The sequence below is a fragment of the Stegodyphus dumicola genome, chromosome 3, assembly GCF_044657685.1.
Source record: "Stegodyphus dumicola isolate Sdum_Otavi_A_Nest chromosome 3, ASM4465768v1".
Classification (NCBI taxonomy): domain Eukaryota; kingdom Metazoa; phylum Arthropoda; class Arachnida; order Araneae; family Eresidae; genus Stegodyphus; species Stegodyphus dumicola.
In genome coordinates this window covers 205,963,488-205,981,659 of record NC_140770.1, presented here as the reverse complement: position 1 = coordinate 205,981,659, position 18,172 = coordinate 205,963,488, and the positions used below count along the sequence as shown (strand labels likewise).

At 31.0% G+C, this 18,172-nt stretch overlaps 1 protein-coding gene and 1 long non-coding RNA gene across 7 annotated transcripts in view; one reads left to right on the top strand and one right to left on the bottom strand.

Annotated features, from left to right (window-relative positions):
• The window catches only part of LOC118197050 (ELMO domain-containing protein 3-like), a 45,530-nt gene extending 35,433 nt beyond the window's left edge, over positions 1 to 10,097 (bottom strand). For 3 of the 5 annotated variants that reach the window (XM_035368522.2, XM_035368520.2, XM_035368523.2), the window contains exon 1: positions 9,553 to 10,095. In XM_035368522.2, coding sequence (XP_035224413.1) covers positions 9,553 to 9,606 — 54 coding nt within the window. In that variant the 5' untranslated portion in view covers positions 9,607 to 10,095. Of the gene's footprint in view, positions 1 to 9,552 lie in introns of all 5 variants that reach the window. The other 2 variants (XM_035368521.2, XM_035368519.2) reach the window with 2 other exon arrangements.
• LOC146998258 (uncharacterized) lies at positions 96 to 16,504 on the top strand. 2 transcript variants are annotated; one of them, XR_015040399.1, is made up of 6 exons: positions 96 to 110; positions 6,270 to 6,312; positions 10,886 to 10,956; positions 11,038 to 11,173; positions 16,024 to 16,123; positions 16,274 to 16,504. It is a non-coding gene; the product is annotated as an uncharacterized LOC146998258 (long non-coding RNA). The 2 variants fall into 2 exon arrangements; XR_015040398.1 differs by lacking the exons at positions 96 to 110; positions 6,270 to 6,312 and adding an exon at positions 10,258 to 10,410.
• Positions 16,505 to 18,172: the final 1,668 nt, after the last annotated feature.

Sequence of the window (18,172 nt, the reverse complement as noted above, 5' to 3'; positions counted from 1 at the left end):
TGCACAGCTGCAGTTTTACTGGCTGAACTCACCAATGGTTGATTGATGTCCAGGACAGAGGATAAACGGAGTATGGTTAGCAGATATTAAACACATGGAAGTAAGCTGGGGTAAGCGTGACATTTAGTGCATATAATCAAAATAAGTTAAATAATAAATGATATAAATTCCCAAGTTTTCCAAGAGATCCTCTTGGAACGATATAAATTCCAAGAGAAAACAATATATTAAGCATATGGAAGTAAAAATTCATAGATATTAAGCATATGAATGCAAAATTAACCGTTTAAACATGATATACGAAAATAAATTTCTATTAAATTCAAGTGTTAGCACAAACAATATACTAAGCATAAAGAAAGTAAAATAATCATGTAATAATAATATTTGTGATAATGAGCCTTTTTCTGCACAAAGCCGTCTAATGGAAAAAAATTTAGTAAAATACAGACCTGTCTTTGAATATCTTTCAATGTTATAAAATTCCTAGGTATAATTTATACATAAATAAATTGCATAAATAGAATTTTGATACTCATGATCCAGTCGCTGACCCATTTACTTGTAGTACTTCCACATTTTCAGCACACAAAAGGTTACATTTAGATTTTACACTAGCCTTATTAGCTTTTATACAGCTCCAGCTGGCACATCTATTTGGTACCATTGTTTTATTCATTGTCAATACTTGAACTAAAAATAGTCACACAGATCTCAACTGTACTTTATTTGCATCAATAAAGTTTTTTTTTTTGTTTTTTTTTGTAAAACATACAGATGAACTGTCTTCAGCTTGAAACAGTTACAATAGCAAGGGCCATTTCACTGACCCCCCCCCCCCAGAATCTGGTGAGCAAATAAGTTTACAATTATAATTGGTTCACTAAATCATGCATCATTGCCCTATTTTAGTAAGCATAACTCTTTGCTGTTCCCAGTATATTCAATGGAACTTGGATTTCTGACTGCAAGTTTTTCAATTCTGTTTTCTATTTTGAATGCAGCATTAAATTACCTTTAAATATCTGTACAAACATTTACATTTAATGAAGCAATATTTTCTTTAAGTAGGCACATTAAAAAAAATATGAAAATTTCAAAAAGTAACTGAAAATTTAGCCTTTTTTTATGTACATCATGTTCTTTATTATTTAAGTTAGACAGTTGAGCCAGGAATTGGACCTTAACTACAAAAAATGTTACAGATAAAACTTGGACTGTTAACTGTTATTTTAATACTTGAATATGATACGTAATTGAATTTGGTACTTTTCCGTTTCGCCGGCGCAAGTCTCGTCAAGCAGACTTTATTGGTGACACACACGGTATACACATAAAAAATGTTGACAAATGTTAGTTCTAAGAATTTTTTTTTATTTTGAAGGCACCAACATTTTAATGTTGTTTAAAATTTTGGGAACTACTCTGATATGCGCCCTCAAGTTGCCAAATTTCTCGCCAAACATTTTTGACGAGAAACTCCAAGCTGCCATATTACTATCTAAATTTTTTGTCTACATTTCGAAATTTAAGTATAAAATGTCTCCAAAAATGCGATTTTCACACATGAAAAAACCATGTTTTGAACACACAGTTTAAGCTAAAAATCCGAAACAAAAACAAAAAATTTAGATAGCAAAAACGCAAAGTTTCTACCCAAAAATATTTGACAAGAATCCATGTACACAGCGATATGTTTTAAGTTAAAAAAAAATCTACGAATTGTACAACCTAGGCAACGAATGAATCTACAAACTATGCACACCTCGCTTTAATAAATTAACATAACAACAATAAATTTCAAAGAATACCATGTACACAGCATTCTGTTTCAACTTTAAAATATATCTACGAATTGCAGAATCTAGGCACTATGCACTAATCAACAAAATAAACTAAAATTAATTTCAAACAATTAAAAAAAAACCACAATAACAACAGAAATTCATACTAAAAAAACAATGAACAAAACATTCTATAAAATAAGAACAAGAATAAAACAAAATGGACTTACCATGAATGAATGCTTTTTTGAACAGCAGAAATACCAATTTCATCCCGCCATGTAATCACTATCGTATTTATATGACAGCCAGACTCACTATCCAGAAAATTCATACTATGGTTCACAAATAAATGTTCAAAACCATCTCTTCCTAAATCCTTGTAAGATTTCCAGCCATTTGAAAAAATAGTTGTACGAGGCTCAATCCACTCTTTAATATACTGCATCAGCGTTTCCTTACTTCTATCATGCACAGCCACTAAAAATAATCTCCCACACCCTCTTGCAACCACGTCTCTCCACGAATGAGCAATTAAACGACACCAGCAAAAGATTTTTGAACATCAACAGGGTTGCCATACAACACACAATCATGCCAAAAACCAGCACAGAACACATATCGCCACATTTGGTGATATTAAGACGTATATCAGAGTAGAGCCAAATTTTGTAAAAAAGCTAATAAATAATGACAATAAATTTGTAAAAAGACATTAATTTAAGAATTTACTATGCTTTCATGGTACAACATCCTGATTCACCGGTTCATATCACATGCCCCTAGTGATCTCATCTCACATAAACTACGCTACAAAAATCTACTAATTCTCTCAGTAATTATCTACATTTATTTCAAGTTAAATCTTAATTTGGAATACAGTAAAAAGTTGTTAATTCGGACACCCATAATCCGGAATGATCTATAATCCGGACCTCAAAGCTACAAACTTTCTGCGCATGCGTCGCGTTCACGCATGCGCACAGGCGTTTACGAGAGCGCATAAGACCCTTACAGCTGCGAATATGTTTGTGCACATACGCGTTTAATGTGTAACGGAGTTATATGCTAAGCTAAAGTTATCTAATTCAGTTAATGTTGCAGATTGCGTTGTTCCTTAATCTTCGAATTGGATCCGGCTTATTATTTTTTGCAGACTGTTAGAGCAATTTTATAAAAGTAAGCTTGAACTTTCGATTATGTCAAATAGAATTTCCGATATATATTTACTACAAAGCGAAAGCATGTTTTGAAATCCGAAATCTGTTTATCAATTTCACGCTGCTCTGCGGCAGAAGGGGGGGGCAGAAACGTCATTATTAGATTATGATAGATTAGAAAGCTTATGTCAAATAGAATTTCCGATATATATTTACTAATATGTAATTTGTATCTACAAAGCGAAAGTATGTTTTGAAATCCGAAATCTGTTTATCAATTTCACGCTGCGGATTGGAAGTTGATCTGTCAGCACTATCCTTATCTTCAGAGCAGATGTTTTTATTTTATTTGGTTTATAATTCCGTACTAAGTGTAGTATTTCATCTCGAGTCTTTGATATGATTTAAATCAAGTTCCTCGTCATTATAATTCGCTTCTGATAGTGAAGAAAGTGACCCAGAGGTTATTGAAAACGAAAACATTTCGATTGACAAATTAGTCGGTATTCTCAACACAGCAATTATAGGACTTGAACAGCGAAACTTTGTAACTAAACAAGAAATTATGTCTGTTTAATAGAATTAAAGAGAAAGTATTATCACATGAAACGAAGCAACTTACATTGAAGGAAATGTTTAATAAAGTAAACAAATAAATATTAAGCTTTTTTTTTGTAAATTTTGATACTCTTTAAATCATAATTGCTCTTTATTTCATAAAGTACGGTTTCATATTTTTAATTTTATAATTTCTGCATGCCATCTTACCAGATTTAAAACAATGATCTATAATCCGGAATCGCCGAAGTCCCGACGAGTCCGGATTAAAGACTTTTGACTGTATATATTTTCTTCAATTATCTACAATGTCTCCCCATCTTACAGGCAGCTTTTTTATGCCATTGCTGTCGAAAGACTATGGTTTTGAAGCAAAAAAACTTGACAGTTTGTTGTGTACATCCTGTTTAGAATTTAATTTTTTTCCCAGTAAAAAATTTTGTAAGGCACGAAATAAGTGGAAATCACTTGGGGCAATATCTGGTGAGTAAGCAAGATGTGGCAAAAGCTCCCAATTAAATTCACTAATTTTTTGCACTGTTCGAGCCATATGCGTTCTAGCGTTATCATGATGAAACAACACTTTCTTGATATTCACCAATCGTGGGCGTTTTTTGATCAATTCTGAGTTTAGACGGCAAAGTTGCTCACTATAAACTTCTGAATTAATCGTTTGATTTGGTTCTAACAGTTCAAAACGTCCTGAATGGGGTTCATCATCAATGCTGCTTTTTCCAACTTTAAATTTTTTAAACCATTTCTGGGCAGTCCTTACACTAATGGTGTATTTACCATGTACACTATTTAATTTTTATCACTGCAAATCTGGCAGATTCACCATACGAAAATAAAAAATGTAACACAGCACGTTTGCACTGATTATCTATATTCATCTTCTATGGGTACTAAAATGCCTTTGATATTTACGAAAGTTGCTGATGAACTGAATAATATGTTAGTCAAACGATGACAAGTTTTAACAGGTTCAAAATTGTATTGTTTTACTAAATGCATCATAGTGAATTCCACGCATACTCTTAATGCGCACGAACTTATGGACTGACCCGATAATTTGGTTAAAATAACTTTGCATATTCTATATAAAATTTCCAGTTTTGATTTATTAAGCCAAATCATCTCAATATTTTTTCTAATTACTATATATAAGTTAATCGCTACTTACATATTATCACAACTGCCTTAATGATTTTCATGACATTTATAGAAATGATTCACAAGCTATCCGTATTAATTGTAAATTGGCAAGCATTACCATCATATCGAACCAAAACACACTTTAGTAAAAATAACAAAAGTTTATTCAAAACAAAACTCCACACTTAAACTGATTTGAATATTATAACTGTATGAAAGAAAACTTCATAATTGATTTGATAATTTGCTCAATACTGAAAATATAGTTGGCTGCCCAGACTCAGCCACAGAAGGGAAAAGCAATGCACCATGCGGTGTGTAATAGGCCATTCCCACTGCGGTTTATTAGAGCTAAAAGAGTCAGTTCCATGTGTCGACTAGCTCCGCTATGCCTGCGTTCAGATTTTTGCAGCCTGCTAAAATCTGGAAAAAACTGCTTTTGGAGATGGGTCAGCTGCATCAGTTATGTCCATTAGCTCAGATAAACTTCAGTGGGAATATCCCATAAAAAAACAAGTAAACAACAGATGTAGGTAGGACTAGCTACTATTCATTACATTGCTTCTGTACACATTTCATTCAGTCACAGAAGGAAAAAGCAATGGCACCATTGGGTTTTAAGAAACTAAACAATACAACAGGTGTGGGTAGGACTAGTTACTATTCATTACTTTGCTTTTGTAACATTTTGGACAATATCAGTCACATCCAAAATCCTCTCAACTAATTTTGGTTAGCCTATATTTAAGGGTGCCCCTTTGATTATCAGGAAGTTGTTGTTTCATTTATTGTCAAGTTGTTGTTCATTTATGGTAACCTGAGTAGTTGAATGTTATGGAAATCCTATTATGACATGATTGGTTGCATTTTTTTTTTTTTTTTTTTTTTCCAAGTGGTTGAGGACAGAAAAAATGCAACTTTGTTGGATGTAATTTAACAGAATTATAAGTGTCCTGTTTGTACAAAGGAAATATTTTTTACTCTTATTTTTGTGAATTTATGTGGCGACAGCAGTATATAGATAGTTCAGATAATTTTAGGAATTTTGTTTGACTGAAGACAAGGAAATTTCTAAATAAAATAAGCAGACATTTCCTTTGTGTAGTGCTTAGATGCTATAAGGAATTTCCTTTTTTGTGTTATTTCATTGTTTGATTTAAAATGCTTTTCATTGAAATTATACACTTTTTGTTTAGCTCTAGTGTAGAACTGGCTGCTCCTTTGACTTTTTAAGCGAAAATAGATTGATGTGTACATGGAAAAAAAGTCAAGAGAGTACATAATGCCAAGTTTGTGAAATTCTCTGATGTATTTTTAAGTGAAAATAGGCCGATGTGTACATGGATAACGAGTTTGTGGAATTCTTTGATTTGTTATTTTGGCTTTGTATAGTAATTTTGTACCAAAAATCACCACGGCACAAAGCTAAAATAACAAGTCAAAGAATAGCACAAACTGGGTGTCCATGTACCGCCAAAAATCGCCAGAGTCACTCATAAATAGATTTTTACCCTGAATTTCTTTTTAATAATAAATTTAAATTTTTGAAGTATTTATTATAACACTTTATTACTTTCATCATTATTAATTAATTTTTCCCGTACTCTCACAGGTACATGTATGACAGATTGGGAATCCTGAACTTGACCATTCATGTAATGTATTTTGATAAAATGATTTTTGAAAATTATTTAAAACTGCAGAATAATAATAATGATAAATGGAAAAGAAAAGAAGAAACAAAAATGTGTCATAATAGCAAGTTTTTTAAATGAAAATAAATAAAAATTATGACATATAATATTTTTAAATATATTGTAAAAGTTAACACATACCTATACAGACATAAGGTTATCATAAAAAGTGAATACTGCATACGCTGTAAGTTTTTTTTTTTATACAAATTTCGGAAAATTTTATACTTAAAATAAGACTTTTGTAAATTTAAAAGTTTTATTTTATTAATTTCTGCAACAAGTTTTCTACTTTGAAAATAAAGCATTATTAATATAAATAACGAATTCCCCGCCTTTTATCCTAATTTTCGAAAAATTAGGTTACTATAAGAAGAAAAAAAAATGTGAAGATTAGAAAAAATTAACAGCAAACTGAATTTCCAGGTTATATTTCAGAAATATTTACACAGAAGATGTTAAAGAATACATTTATTATTATCATTTTTTTAAATCACTAAAATAACATAACATCCAGCCGTTTTTAATGCGAAATACAGCAAGCCTTTGCCTACCTACTATTAATTGCCAAACAAAGCTCATGCCAAACATTTCTCACACCTATTTCCATTACGGCACAGCTTTAGTATTAGTCCTTTTTGGCGAGAAATTTGTTTGGCGACATTTTGGAGCGATAAATGAAACATTATGATAACCTTGGTAACCCTAAATACTGAGCTTCAAACATGCCGCCATTTCTGTCCACGTAACTTTAACGAATTTGATAGGTATCAGAGCTTTGATGGCAGGAGGGATAAATTGTGTGTTTTTCTTAAAGTTACTTTTGTGTTAGGAAAGCACAACATTTAAAATATTTTTTAAGAAGCCAAATTTTTGATAGTTAAAACTGGGCTTTTAATATTACATCACATGAGTCTTGACATTTTTTCATATGTCAACTCTGCATATTATTATAAACTCCAACCCCCCAAGGAAAAAAAAAACACATTTTCAGTAGCATGAGGTAAACTCTTGGTGTTTCCTTTGCTAAGGAGATCAAAATTACCATGGTCTAAAAATACTTATTTACCTCATATTAAAACTATAGGGCTGTGTAATTGCATGAATTCATAGGTTCAAATCAGGACCAAAATCAGGTTTCATTATTGCTTTTATAACATTTTCATTTTGTCTGACTATAAAAAATGTAATGTTGCTTAGATAATGGAATATATTGCTTATAATTTAGAGTTCTCAAATTTTGTAAATCTTACAACCTAACAGCTGTATATGAATAACCTTCACTGAGTATTACTTTTATTAATAGTATGTTGACATAGCAGTCGACTTTTTATTTTAAATTTAAAGCAAATTTTCTACATTACTTAAACATTTTATCTAACAGAAATCTGAATTTTTTGTAATAAAAACTCTATAATAAAAGTAAGAGTACAATTTATATATAAAAATTCGACTACATGGCAAGCACTTAGATACTGATTTCAATGTCTTTAAATGTTATTATCATAAAGTTTAGATATATTCTTATTAAGTTAAGATATACTTTTATTCTATTATAAAGTTTAGATGTACAGAACAGAAGGCACACTTTGTGCTTACGACTCAGTCAACCACTTGTGGCAAGATAACTTATGATAACAATTAAGTTCAAATGTAAAATTTAAATTCAAATAAATTTGTAGCCCAAAGGCTGCACAAATCAATTTAATGCAAAGTTGGTTAAAAACGTAACTGGCATGGAATTCAACTATCAGCAATTATAATGCAAGGCTGAAGACTATAAATATTTTCTTATCTAGCAACCTATTAATGTGGCCTCAAAAGGCAAAACACGGTTTGTTTTACAAAATAAAAACTTCATTTGGATTCTGGTGAGAAAACGGATGGAGGAAATTGACAGTAAAGATCCCAAGCATAAAATAACTCTGGTTACAAAATAAAGGAACGTTACAATATACTATGTTCCCTGATTAATTATTCAGTACATGAAATAGTGTAATGCATTTTTGTTTGCATCACATACAAATTATTTATTTTATTTAAATGCTTTCCAAAACTGACAGGATTTTGCAAACATATTGACCATATTTTTCGACCTATAGATGCAACACTTCTTCTCTTCAGAAGTAAGATTTAGAATTAAGAAATAAGAAGAATTATGAATAGAAAATAAATACATATGCTGTCTAGCAGAAGAAGGATGCCTACATAAAGTACTTTATAAGAGAAACTGGCTCAGATTCACATTACATCTATGGGAAACTACTAAAATTCCCACATAGCCAGCCTGAGCTACCACTGTTCAGTGGCTATCACTCCACCACTAGTGGATTCCAATGACTGTTCGAATTTTTCACAGAAATCATCATTTACGATGATTGTTGTATTATTACCATTGGTACAAAATTTACTCAGTATGATAATTTAATTTTAGCTTTTAAATTATAATCATAAATTACTTGTAATAAATTGAGGGATTAAAAAATACACACTTCTTAATATTTTTACCACTTACAATATTTAATCATAAAAAATATTTCTAACACTGGTACAAAACTTGCCCATTATAATTGAATTTGATTTCCTTCACTTTGAAATATTTTTTTCATTTTCTTTTAATAACAGAATCTAAGAAACTAAAGTAACATATACTAGTTTGAAATGCATTTATTAACCTTTTGTAAATTTCATTATTCATAACCATAAAAATTAACCTTTTGTAAATTTAAAATATTAGCTAAGTACTAATATAATAAAATACAAATATGAACTAACTACTTAAAATATTAATGTTTAATACATTATATTTTGTAATTAAAAATATTAACATTTTGTAAATTTCATTACTCATAACATAATAATTGTCATAAATTCATTTACAGTAGTGTTTCAAGAATTTATCATAGCAGTACTAGAAATATTGAAAATTAGAGAAAGACTGTTTATTCCGATTAAAAGCTTATTTTTTAGGATTGTTATTTAGTCTAGATCGGGTTTTGTTGACAATCCGCCATTTTTTTCCGATCTTCAAAACCGAGTCTACCTTGGCGACCGAAGTTTGTCACCAAATAAAATATCGCCAAAAGGACCAATACTAAAGCTGTTCCAAAATAGCATATTAATTCAAATAATTTGAAATTTTACCACTTTATTCATATACAAAACAAGCAAAAAATAAATGTCAAATCTACTGGAACTTACGTTATCTGGGCAATCACTTTGTTCATCTACTTCGTAAATAGCATCAAGAATCATTTTACAGCTAGCTCCCTTTTAGACTTATATACAGAAGTGAGAGCATTCAAAGTCGATTTCAATCAGCTGAAATTTTTAGTAGTTTTAAATTAACCTTAAATAATAATGTTACATTTGAATCGTAATTCATATGGTAATAATTGTATATAATTATATATCCTCCTATTTCATGTAGATAATTACTTAAATAAGTAAATATAATTTGTATCTCATGCGTATTTTATCTTTCTCAAATTAGAAAGAAGTTATTAAGTCTGCATGCTTTCCAACATGTTTTATGATTTTACGAAAACAAACAACAAAGATATCTCACTTTGCACCCGCTACGTCTTTCTGCCCGCAGGTCGAAAATTCAAGCTTATCGCCTAGTCTGGAAGCGTATTTTTACTTCCTTCCTAAGTAACACAACCCGTAACTAAGGGGTCTAGTCTGGACACCTGTCGAGATCGATATCGGAAAACCAGTCGGGATTCTCTTTCCACTCGACAGCGAATGGGAGAGCGAGTCTGACCCCTTCAAATTCCGTCGGCGGAAAATGAAGTGGAGATTCCGTGCGGAAGTGACGTTTATTGCATAGCAACCAGTCTGTCTCACCTCTACATTGCTCGAAGCTGAGTTTTACAGAATTCCGCAAATCGGAACCCGGAAGTGTGTTCTACGTCATCACCGGATATGTACCTTTGATATCTCTGTTGGCAACAAAGCTTGGCGAGCATTTGGCGTTATTTTTTTTTCCGTAAATTTTTCCGCAAGCTGAAGAATTGGCGCGAATTTAATTTACGTGTTAATATTAGCGCGAGTGAGGTGTGTATTTTTTGCGCTATTTTTCTCGCATTACTTGAGCTATTTACTTTTTTTTTTCTATTAATAATTATTTGTATTTTGTTATATTTATGATTAGTGTTTGATTTGATTTTCATTTAATTTATAGTTGCATTTTATTTACAGTATATATTACCAAATTATTGATCTGTGTTTCGATTTGTAGTTGTGTTTGTTTTGTCGATATGCAACCAAAAAAGATGAAATTGCTTATAACTGGAGATTCAATGGTTAAATATTTACCTGCGAATCTTCTGAATTATGAAGTAGATTTACATTCTTTTCCTGGTGCAATGATAGAAAGGTTAAATCCTTTTTGGACAATCAATACCATTTGATTTTGGTACATGTTGGTACCAACAATTCGAATAACAATGTTGAAGTTATTCTTAAAAAGTACGATTGCCTCTCTAGGGATATTAAACTTTGAACCCAAATATCAATGTTATCATTTCAGATATCCTACCATGTGATGAAGATTTTTTCACAACTTTAAATCAGCGAGTAGTAGCTTTGAACCGTTTACAGGTAATTAGTAGAAAAGTTGTAGAAATTAATTCTCAACTTGAAAATTACTGCCAAAATTGAGAAGCTTTTTTTTGTTTGCAGGTTGTCTCATCAATTTGGAGCTAGGTTATTGGCTAGGGATGTATTACACCTAAACCGTCTGGGGAACAAGAAACTTGTGGCAGTTTTTCTGGATAATATCAAGACTGTTATGACTTCAAAGCCAGTTTCTGCAAAGGTAAGTCATTTTGTATTGTCTTGTGTTTCATTTACTGCATTGGATTTTCCACCGCTGAGTGATTCTTTTGTTTCTGCAAGCCCTTCTTATCCTCTTTATTCAACTGTTTTGAAGCATGGTTGTGCTGTAGATGCTACTAAGAAGGCTAATTCTGATTTGAGAAATGCTGCTAAAGCTGCTTCTGGCTCTTGACTGAAGAGTGTTGCTATTCCTGGTGCTGGATCGCGTTTTAAATGTGTTGTCCATGGTGGTGACTTTCATTCAAGGAAAGCTGTTAACCCCACAGATGGTTCTAGTTTGCATCTGCAAAATGATACCACCCCTGGCTCACATCCTAAAAACGTTGCCAACCCAGATGCTAGCTCTCGGTCTCATTGCATGGTGGTGGATCACTCCGTAGAACTGATTCTGGTTTGCATGTAAGGAATGAGACTAAACCTAGATGTCATTCTAGAAATGTTGCCATACGTAGTGTTGGCTCTCATTTTAAGTATGTTTCTGTCCATGGTTTTGGTTCACATCCGAGGAATGCTGCCATCCCTTGCTCTGGTTCTGATTTGCATCCAAGGAACATTGCTACCCCTGTCCCATGCCCTAAGAATGTTGTCATTCCCGTTGTTGGTGTCCATGGTACTGGTGATCATCCGAAAAAGCTGCTTTTGGTTTGCATTCAAGGAATAACGTCACTCCCAGCCCCTGTCGTAGAAATGACACCCTTGCTGATGTTGACTACTCCAGACGTGTTGCAGTCCGTGGTTCTGGCCGTTTTCTGAGGAGCAGTGCTAGTTCCACTGTTAATTCTTCTACGAACACTACTGTCCCAATTGTTAGCTTTCAGAAGAATCCAATTCGTGCTTTTGGTGATGGTGTGTGTCCAAGGAAGGATTTGACTGTTAGTGGCGGTTTGCATCTGAAGAATGCTGCTTCAGCTGTTTTGCGCCTTAAAAGTGTAATGGCCTACACGGGATCATCACTAAAAAATGTAGTCGCTGCTGCTAGTTGTAGTGTACAGCAGGCAAGTGCTGTTTCTTTCAGTGATTGTTATCCATTGTATTGGCCTAAGTTTCTTTCACTTTAATAAATTTTGTTTACTAAAAGATCACGTAGAAAGCAGTGAAATTAATTGTCAAGAGAGGGAAAATAAGTCTATGTGTCCTATTCTGACTGGAGGGGGGGGGTCCGAAATTGACTGTAATGCACCATCGCTTTACCCTAGAAAATGTGATGTTTGTAAAAAAAACTATAAAACTAAAAATTCTTTTAATAATCATAAAAAAAATTGTAAAGAAAAACTGAAAATGTTAAACTTTCATTAACTTCTCCTCAAAGTAATATTGCTATAAACATTGATAATGTATCGAATGTTAAAACATTAGAAACCAAAGAATGTATTAATGACAAAATAGAAATGGCTTATCTTCATAAATGTGAAATATGCTTGAAGACATATAAATCGAAAAATTCATTTTATAAACACATACACACACACACACAAAAAAAAAAAAAAAAAAAAAAATGTTCAAATAAACAAGTACCTGATTTAAAACAAAATTTTTCATCTGTTTACCCTCAGAAATGTCTAAATTGTGATAACTGTTATCCTTGCAAATTATCATTTTTTAATCATAAGAAATTTTGCACAAAACTTAATAAATTGTATGTATGCTTCATACCTGATTGCCATAAGTCTTTTACATATGTTTTAAATTTTAATAAGCATTTAGCAGATGAACATAATTTAAATAACTTAAAAGAATATTCATTTGAAACAATGAGTTATTTTCAAGACTGGATAGAACTGGAAGGAACCTCGACATTTACTTCATTCAGGAAGTTTTCTAAAGTAACGAAAAGTTCTAAAACTTATCATTATTGTTGTTGTCAGTTTACCACGCAAGGTTATTCTGATTTTAAAAAAATACTAGTCGGAAAAATAAAAAATGTACAATTTCAAAAAATTTATGCTGTTCAGTCAGAATGTGGGCGTGTGAAGAAATGAATAAAATCTCTGTTTTTTACTTTCCTAAACATAATCATGAGCAAAAGTTGGAAAATTGTAAATATCAGCCATTGAAACAAAGTACGCGATGTTTGATAAAAGCAAATTTACATTTGTCTGTGCCTCCACAAAAAATAGGGATATCTTACAAGATGGATCAGGAAATCGCGAGAATAGAAATAAATTCCCCGTAAAGGAAAGCTTTGTCTCCCGTAAAGCTATTTGTGCTTATTCTAGATATTTAAACAATTCATTGCGTCCAAGTAGTGATGCAGTTTCTATTAATTCAATCATTGAAACTTTAAAATGTGAAGCATACAATCCTGTGTTATTATAATATATATTATAAGCCTCAGAATAATTCAACTTTGTACGGTCCAACTGATCTAGATAATCTTCCAAATCATAAAGTATCGTTTGCTTTTGGTCTTCAGACACGTGAACAGAAAGAAATGAGGATAAAAGGTTGTACAGAGATTCTATGTATCGATTCTCCGCATAAGACTAACCAGTATGATTTTTACCTTCTTAATCTTATAGTACCTGATGAATTTGGTTGTGGCTATCCAGTTGCTCATTTTATTACTAATTTTCTAGATGCTGACACTCTTTATTGTTTATTTAATAGTTTAAAGTGTCGTGTACCAAATTTATATGTAAACTGCGTAATGACAGATGATGACAAAGTTACATATCCTGCATTTTCAAAGGTTTTTGGCCAAAATGTTAAGCATCTTTTATGTTCGTGGCACGTACGCCAAAGTTGGTTCTGACAACTTAATTCTAAAGTGGTAGATAAGGAAGTACGACAAAAAATGCTAGGAGAATTAACAAAAATATTACATAAAAGAAACCAGATCACTTTTCATGATCAAATAAGGAAGTTTTTGAATGACTATTCTAGGAAAAGTAGAGATTTTATTGAATACTTTTCTGAAAATTATAAAAATAGATTAGAAGAATGGGCTTTATGTTATCGGAACTTTCCACATGCATTTACTGATACTAACATGTACTGTGAATCTTTTCACAATCAGTTGAAAACTGTTTATTTTAAGCGGAGACATAATAGACGATTAGATATTTTAATTTCTACACTTCTGACGATTGAGAAAGATAAATATTTAAAGCATACCTATAAATTATACACTAATGTATCTCCCAGAAATTCCATTTTTTGTTTAAGTAGGCATCAGAGAGGACTAAAAATTAGGGACAGTGATGTAAATAAATGCTCTGATAATTCTTGGACTGTTTGCTCCCAGGCAAAAAATAAAATATATACTGTGCAGCATCTTTTTGAAATTTGTCCGTGTCAGGATTTTTGCTTTTATAGATGCCCTTAAGTATTGTGTCTCATTGTGTAGTCACTTGTATCATGGCAATTGCTTAGATAAATTGCTGTGCAAACATATACATAAAGTGCATTCATTTCTTAATAGACAAAATGATTGTATGTTTAATCCCTCAGAGATTAATCTTAAATCGAATCAGAAATTCAATGGAAATATGAAAGCAATAAATGTGTATTCTGTTAATCATTACATTCCACAAAGTATTGAACAGAGAGTAAATCCATGTGAAAAGTTTGTAGAAGAATTACTGCGATTAATAAGACAACCAAAAGTCCAAAATGTCATGTTAAAGTGAGTTCATATAACATTAAATTCATTAGTTTCAGAATGTAGGGGAATTTTAAACTCGAATGAAAATTCAAGAAGAGTTTCAAGTGCATCGTGTCCAATTTCACCAAATCAAAAACTTAACCCACAATTGTTTAAAACTTCTAAAAAAAGAAAATTACAGAAACATCAGCAGAACAAGAATCGAAGATTTTAATGATAGTGTAGATGACCCAGAAATAACCAGAAATAAATGAATGTGTGGAAAAGAAAATTAAATTTAAAGTCATACCATTTGATTTAAATAACAGTGATCAATATCTGTGTGATTTAACCAGAATTGATCAAAATAAATCTATAATTGATGCTTTTTTGTTTAAAATATTAAACAGTTATGAAAATTTTGCCTTTGTTAAGTCTAATGTACAAATACCTAAAGCAAATTCCTGTATTAAAGATCTGTTATTAACAAGATTAAAATCAGCAAAATTATTTTTTATCCCTGCAAATTTAAATTGTCATTGGATATTAATAATAGTAAATATTCCAGATATGGTATTTGAATTTTATGATCCACAAAATAAATCATGTGTGCAAGAGTATCAAATTTTAATTCATACATGGTGTAAGGTTTTAGCTAAAATATTTGCTACTAGCACTAAATGGAAAATAATTTATCCTTTGCATATTTTTCAAACTGATAATATGAGCTGTGGTGTTTTAGTATGTTACTATGCTTATCAGAGGATTAAAAATCAAAGTTTAAATATGCCAGTTAATATAACTGAATTCCGGAAAATGATATACGAGCATATAATTTTAAGTGATTGATATATTTAAAGAAATTAAAAATAAGAAATGTTTTTCAGGACAGCATTCCATTCCTTTGGTAATGCTTGAAAAATATAAAGTATAGTGGACAAATATTTTGCAGTTCATCTGCTGCCATACAGTTTCTATAAAAGATTTTTTTTTTTTTTTTTTTTTTTTTTTTTGAGTTTGCTTTATTTTGTAATGTTATATGGCTAATAAACAAATAAAAATGCTTATGTTTGTATGTAACTTGGAAGTATAATAATAGTATAAAAGAAAATTGTTAAAGTAGGCAACAATGAGCCCTTTTGGCCAGGGTGATACTCCCCAATTGTGGATAATAGAGAATAGTTCATTTTATGTTAACAATGCATTCTCAGGGACCTACATGCCAAAATTTTCTCTTTTTTTTAAAGAGGAATCAGAAAATTTGTACTTTATCCCATTGACTGTGAAGGATTTCCTCAGGAATGATTGGTGGGTCTGTACCAATTTTCATGGCCAATGGGGTAATATGTAAGTACTGAAAATTTTTCTGTTCATAATTAATCTCATAACATATCTGATCATTTTTAATATTTCAGGTTTATGTTTGCAAAATGAATGGTGCATTGTTTTCAGTGATCTCGTGTTTCACAATTGAATTTAGTCTTCTTTATTTTTCAGTAAACGATGGATATCTGGTATGTATAAAGAGTCAAGAGCAAGCTCTGCCAGCAGAATTTTCTGAAACTGAAACTAGTACTCATAAATTTTGAAATAATATGGTTGAATAATAATATTTATACTCTATTCAAGGAATTTTATCTGATATGTCTTTATTTTCAGAAATAAAAGATGAATAAAAGCTATGTAAAATAATTATGTATTCTGAATAAAGTCTGGGAAAAAATTCTCCATTTTTGAATTGTTTTTTACTGAAAATTGCTCCACATATTATGAATTAGTCATCTGTGAAGCATAATATAATATAAGTATTGTTTCTTACAAGACATGAATAATACATTATCCCTTCTTAAATAAAACATATTTTCATTCTTTATTTCATCATCCATGATATCAATTGATTTTCATTAAGATTAAAAAACATTATAGTCACTTAAAAATGTGGACACTTTTGTTTCCTGGTTAATAAGAGTACTTGCATATTTGTAAGTTTCAGTATGCAAAGCCATATACAAATTAAACTTTCACACATTCCAATAACAGAAAAGGTCCTGCTCCCAATAATTAGATATTTTAATTTTCAACATTCAGAAACAAAGAAGTACGAGTGAACTTGCTGCTAATCAAAAAGATGAATATACTGGTCTTGTAATAGTTATGGAAAATGAGTGCTGAAGTTACAGCCCATTTTTTTAATTTTTAACTATTGCAAAATAAAGAGGCATAAAAATTTATGTGTCAGGCAAAGGGCTTGCAGTCTTTCACACAGAAGAGTTTAGCCAGATTTATCTAAAGCATTCAGGGAATTAAATATCTTGTAATTTTAATTCTAGAATAAGTCTTATCATTACTTAATAGTTAGATAATGCCTATTATTATTTCCTGTCATTACAGAAGTACTTGCTGAAATTTCTTTGTTTATCATTTGCATCGATGGTTTTAAAGAATTGAATTTTTTGCAGAACTCCAATATCCATAAATTGTTTGACACATTAAAAATAAGAGAATATTTGCTCTAAGCATATACATAAAATCCAGATTTGATTTAAACATTCATAACTAAAGAACAAACACTGCTTTTACAAAAGGCCATGTTTTCTCCCATTTTGCATCAGTTACAATTATTTTCATGCACATGAGTATATTTTGAAGTGTTAAATTAATTAATTATCATTTCTATTCTTGGATGCTATATGCCTGAGAAAATAAAACTTAATGCTAATCTGTATCCAAAATCTGATATCTAATTATTAATCTACTAAACCAAAAGAATGGGGTTTTATAGTGCATGAATTGGGCAAAAGTGTGCAGTTAAATTCGAACTTGTAATATTCTGTAGCAACCATTTAAAGTACGTAGAAATGCAAAGTAACTCTTCTTTGAGTTACTTTGCATTTCTACGTACACGTACCCTAATGTTTTCATTAAACGTAAAACTTAACAATTCTAACACATTCATAAATCTCTTAAATTATTTGTATCATAGTATATTAGGAATGATTCTTGGAATTTAAGTGTTAATTATTTCATCAATGTTGAACTGTGCTGTTTTTATCCAACAGTGTGAATAAATGTGACTGATTATAACAGTAACTAATATTGTGATATGCAAAATAGGGGTGTAAAAGGCCTACAAACAACAAGCAATTCTAAAAATTGGGTCTAGTTAAGCACGGTTACTGATTAAAAACATCAGTGTCAGAAGTATATGGAATAAAATCTGCATTTTTAGAAAATGAGAGGCTTCATAAATGAATACGTAAGGAACCAAAAAAATATTTTTTAGAAATGAGATACTGTTCTGTATTGGTGTGTATGATTTATACTGAGAAACATGACATAAAAATTTAGATTATTTCAGATAGGATTTCACCAGAATATTTTGTGTTATGGTATATC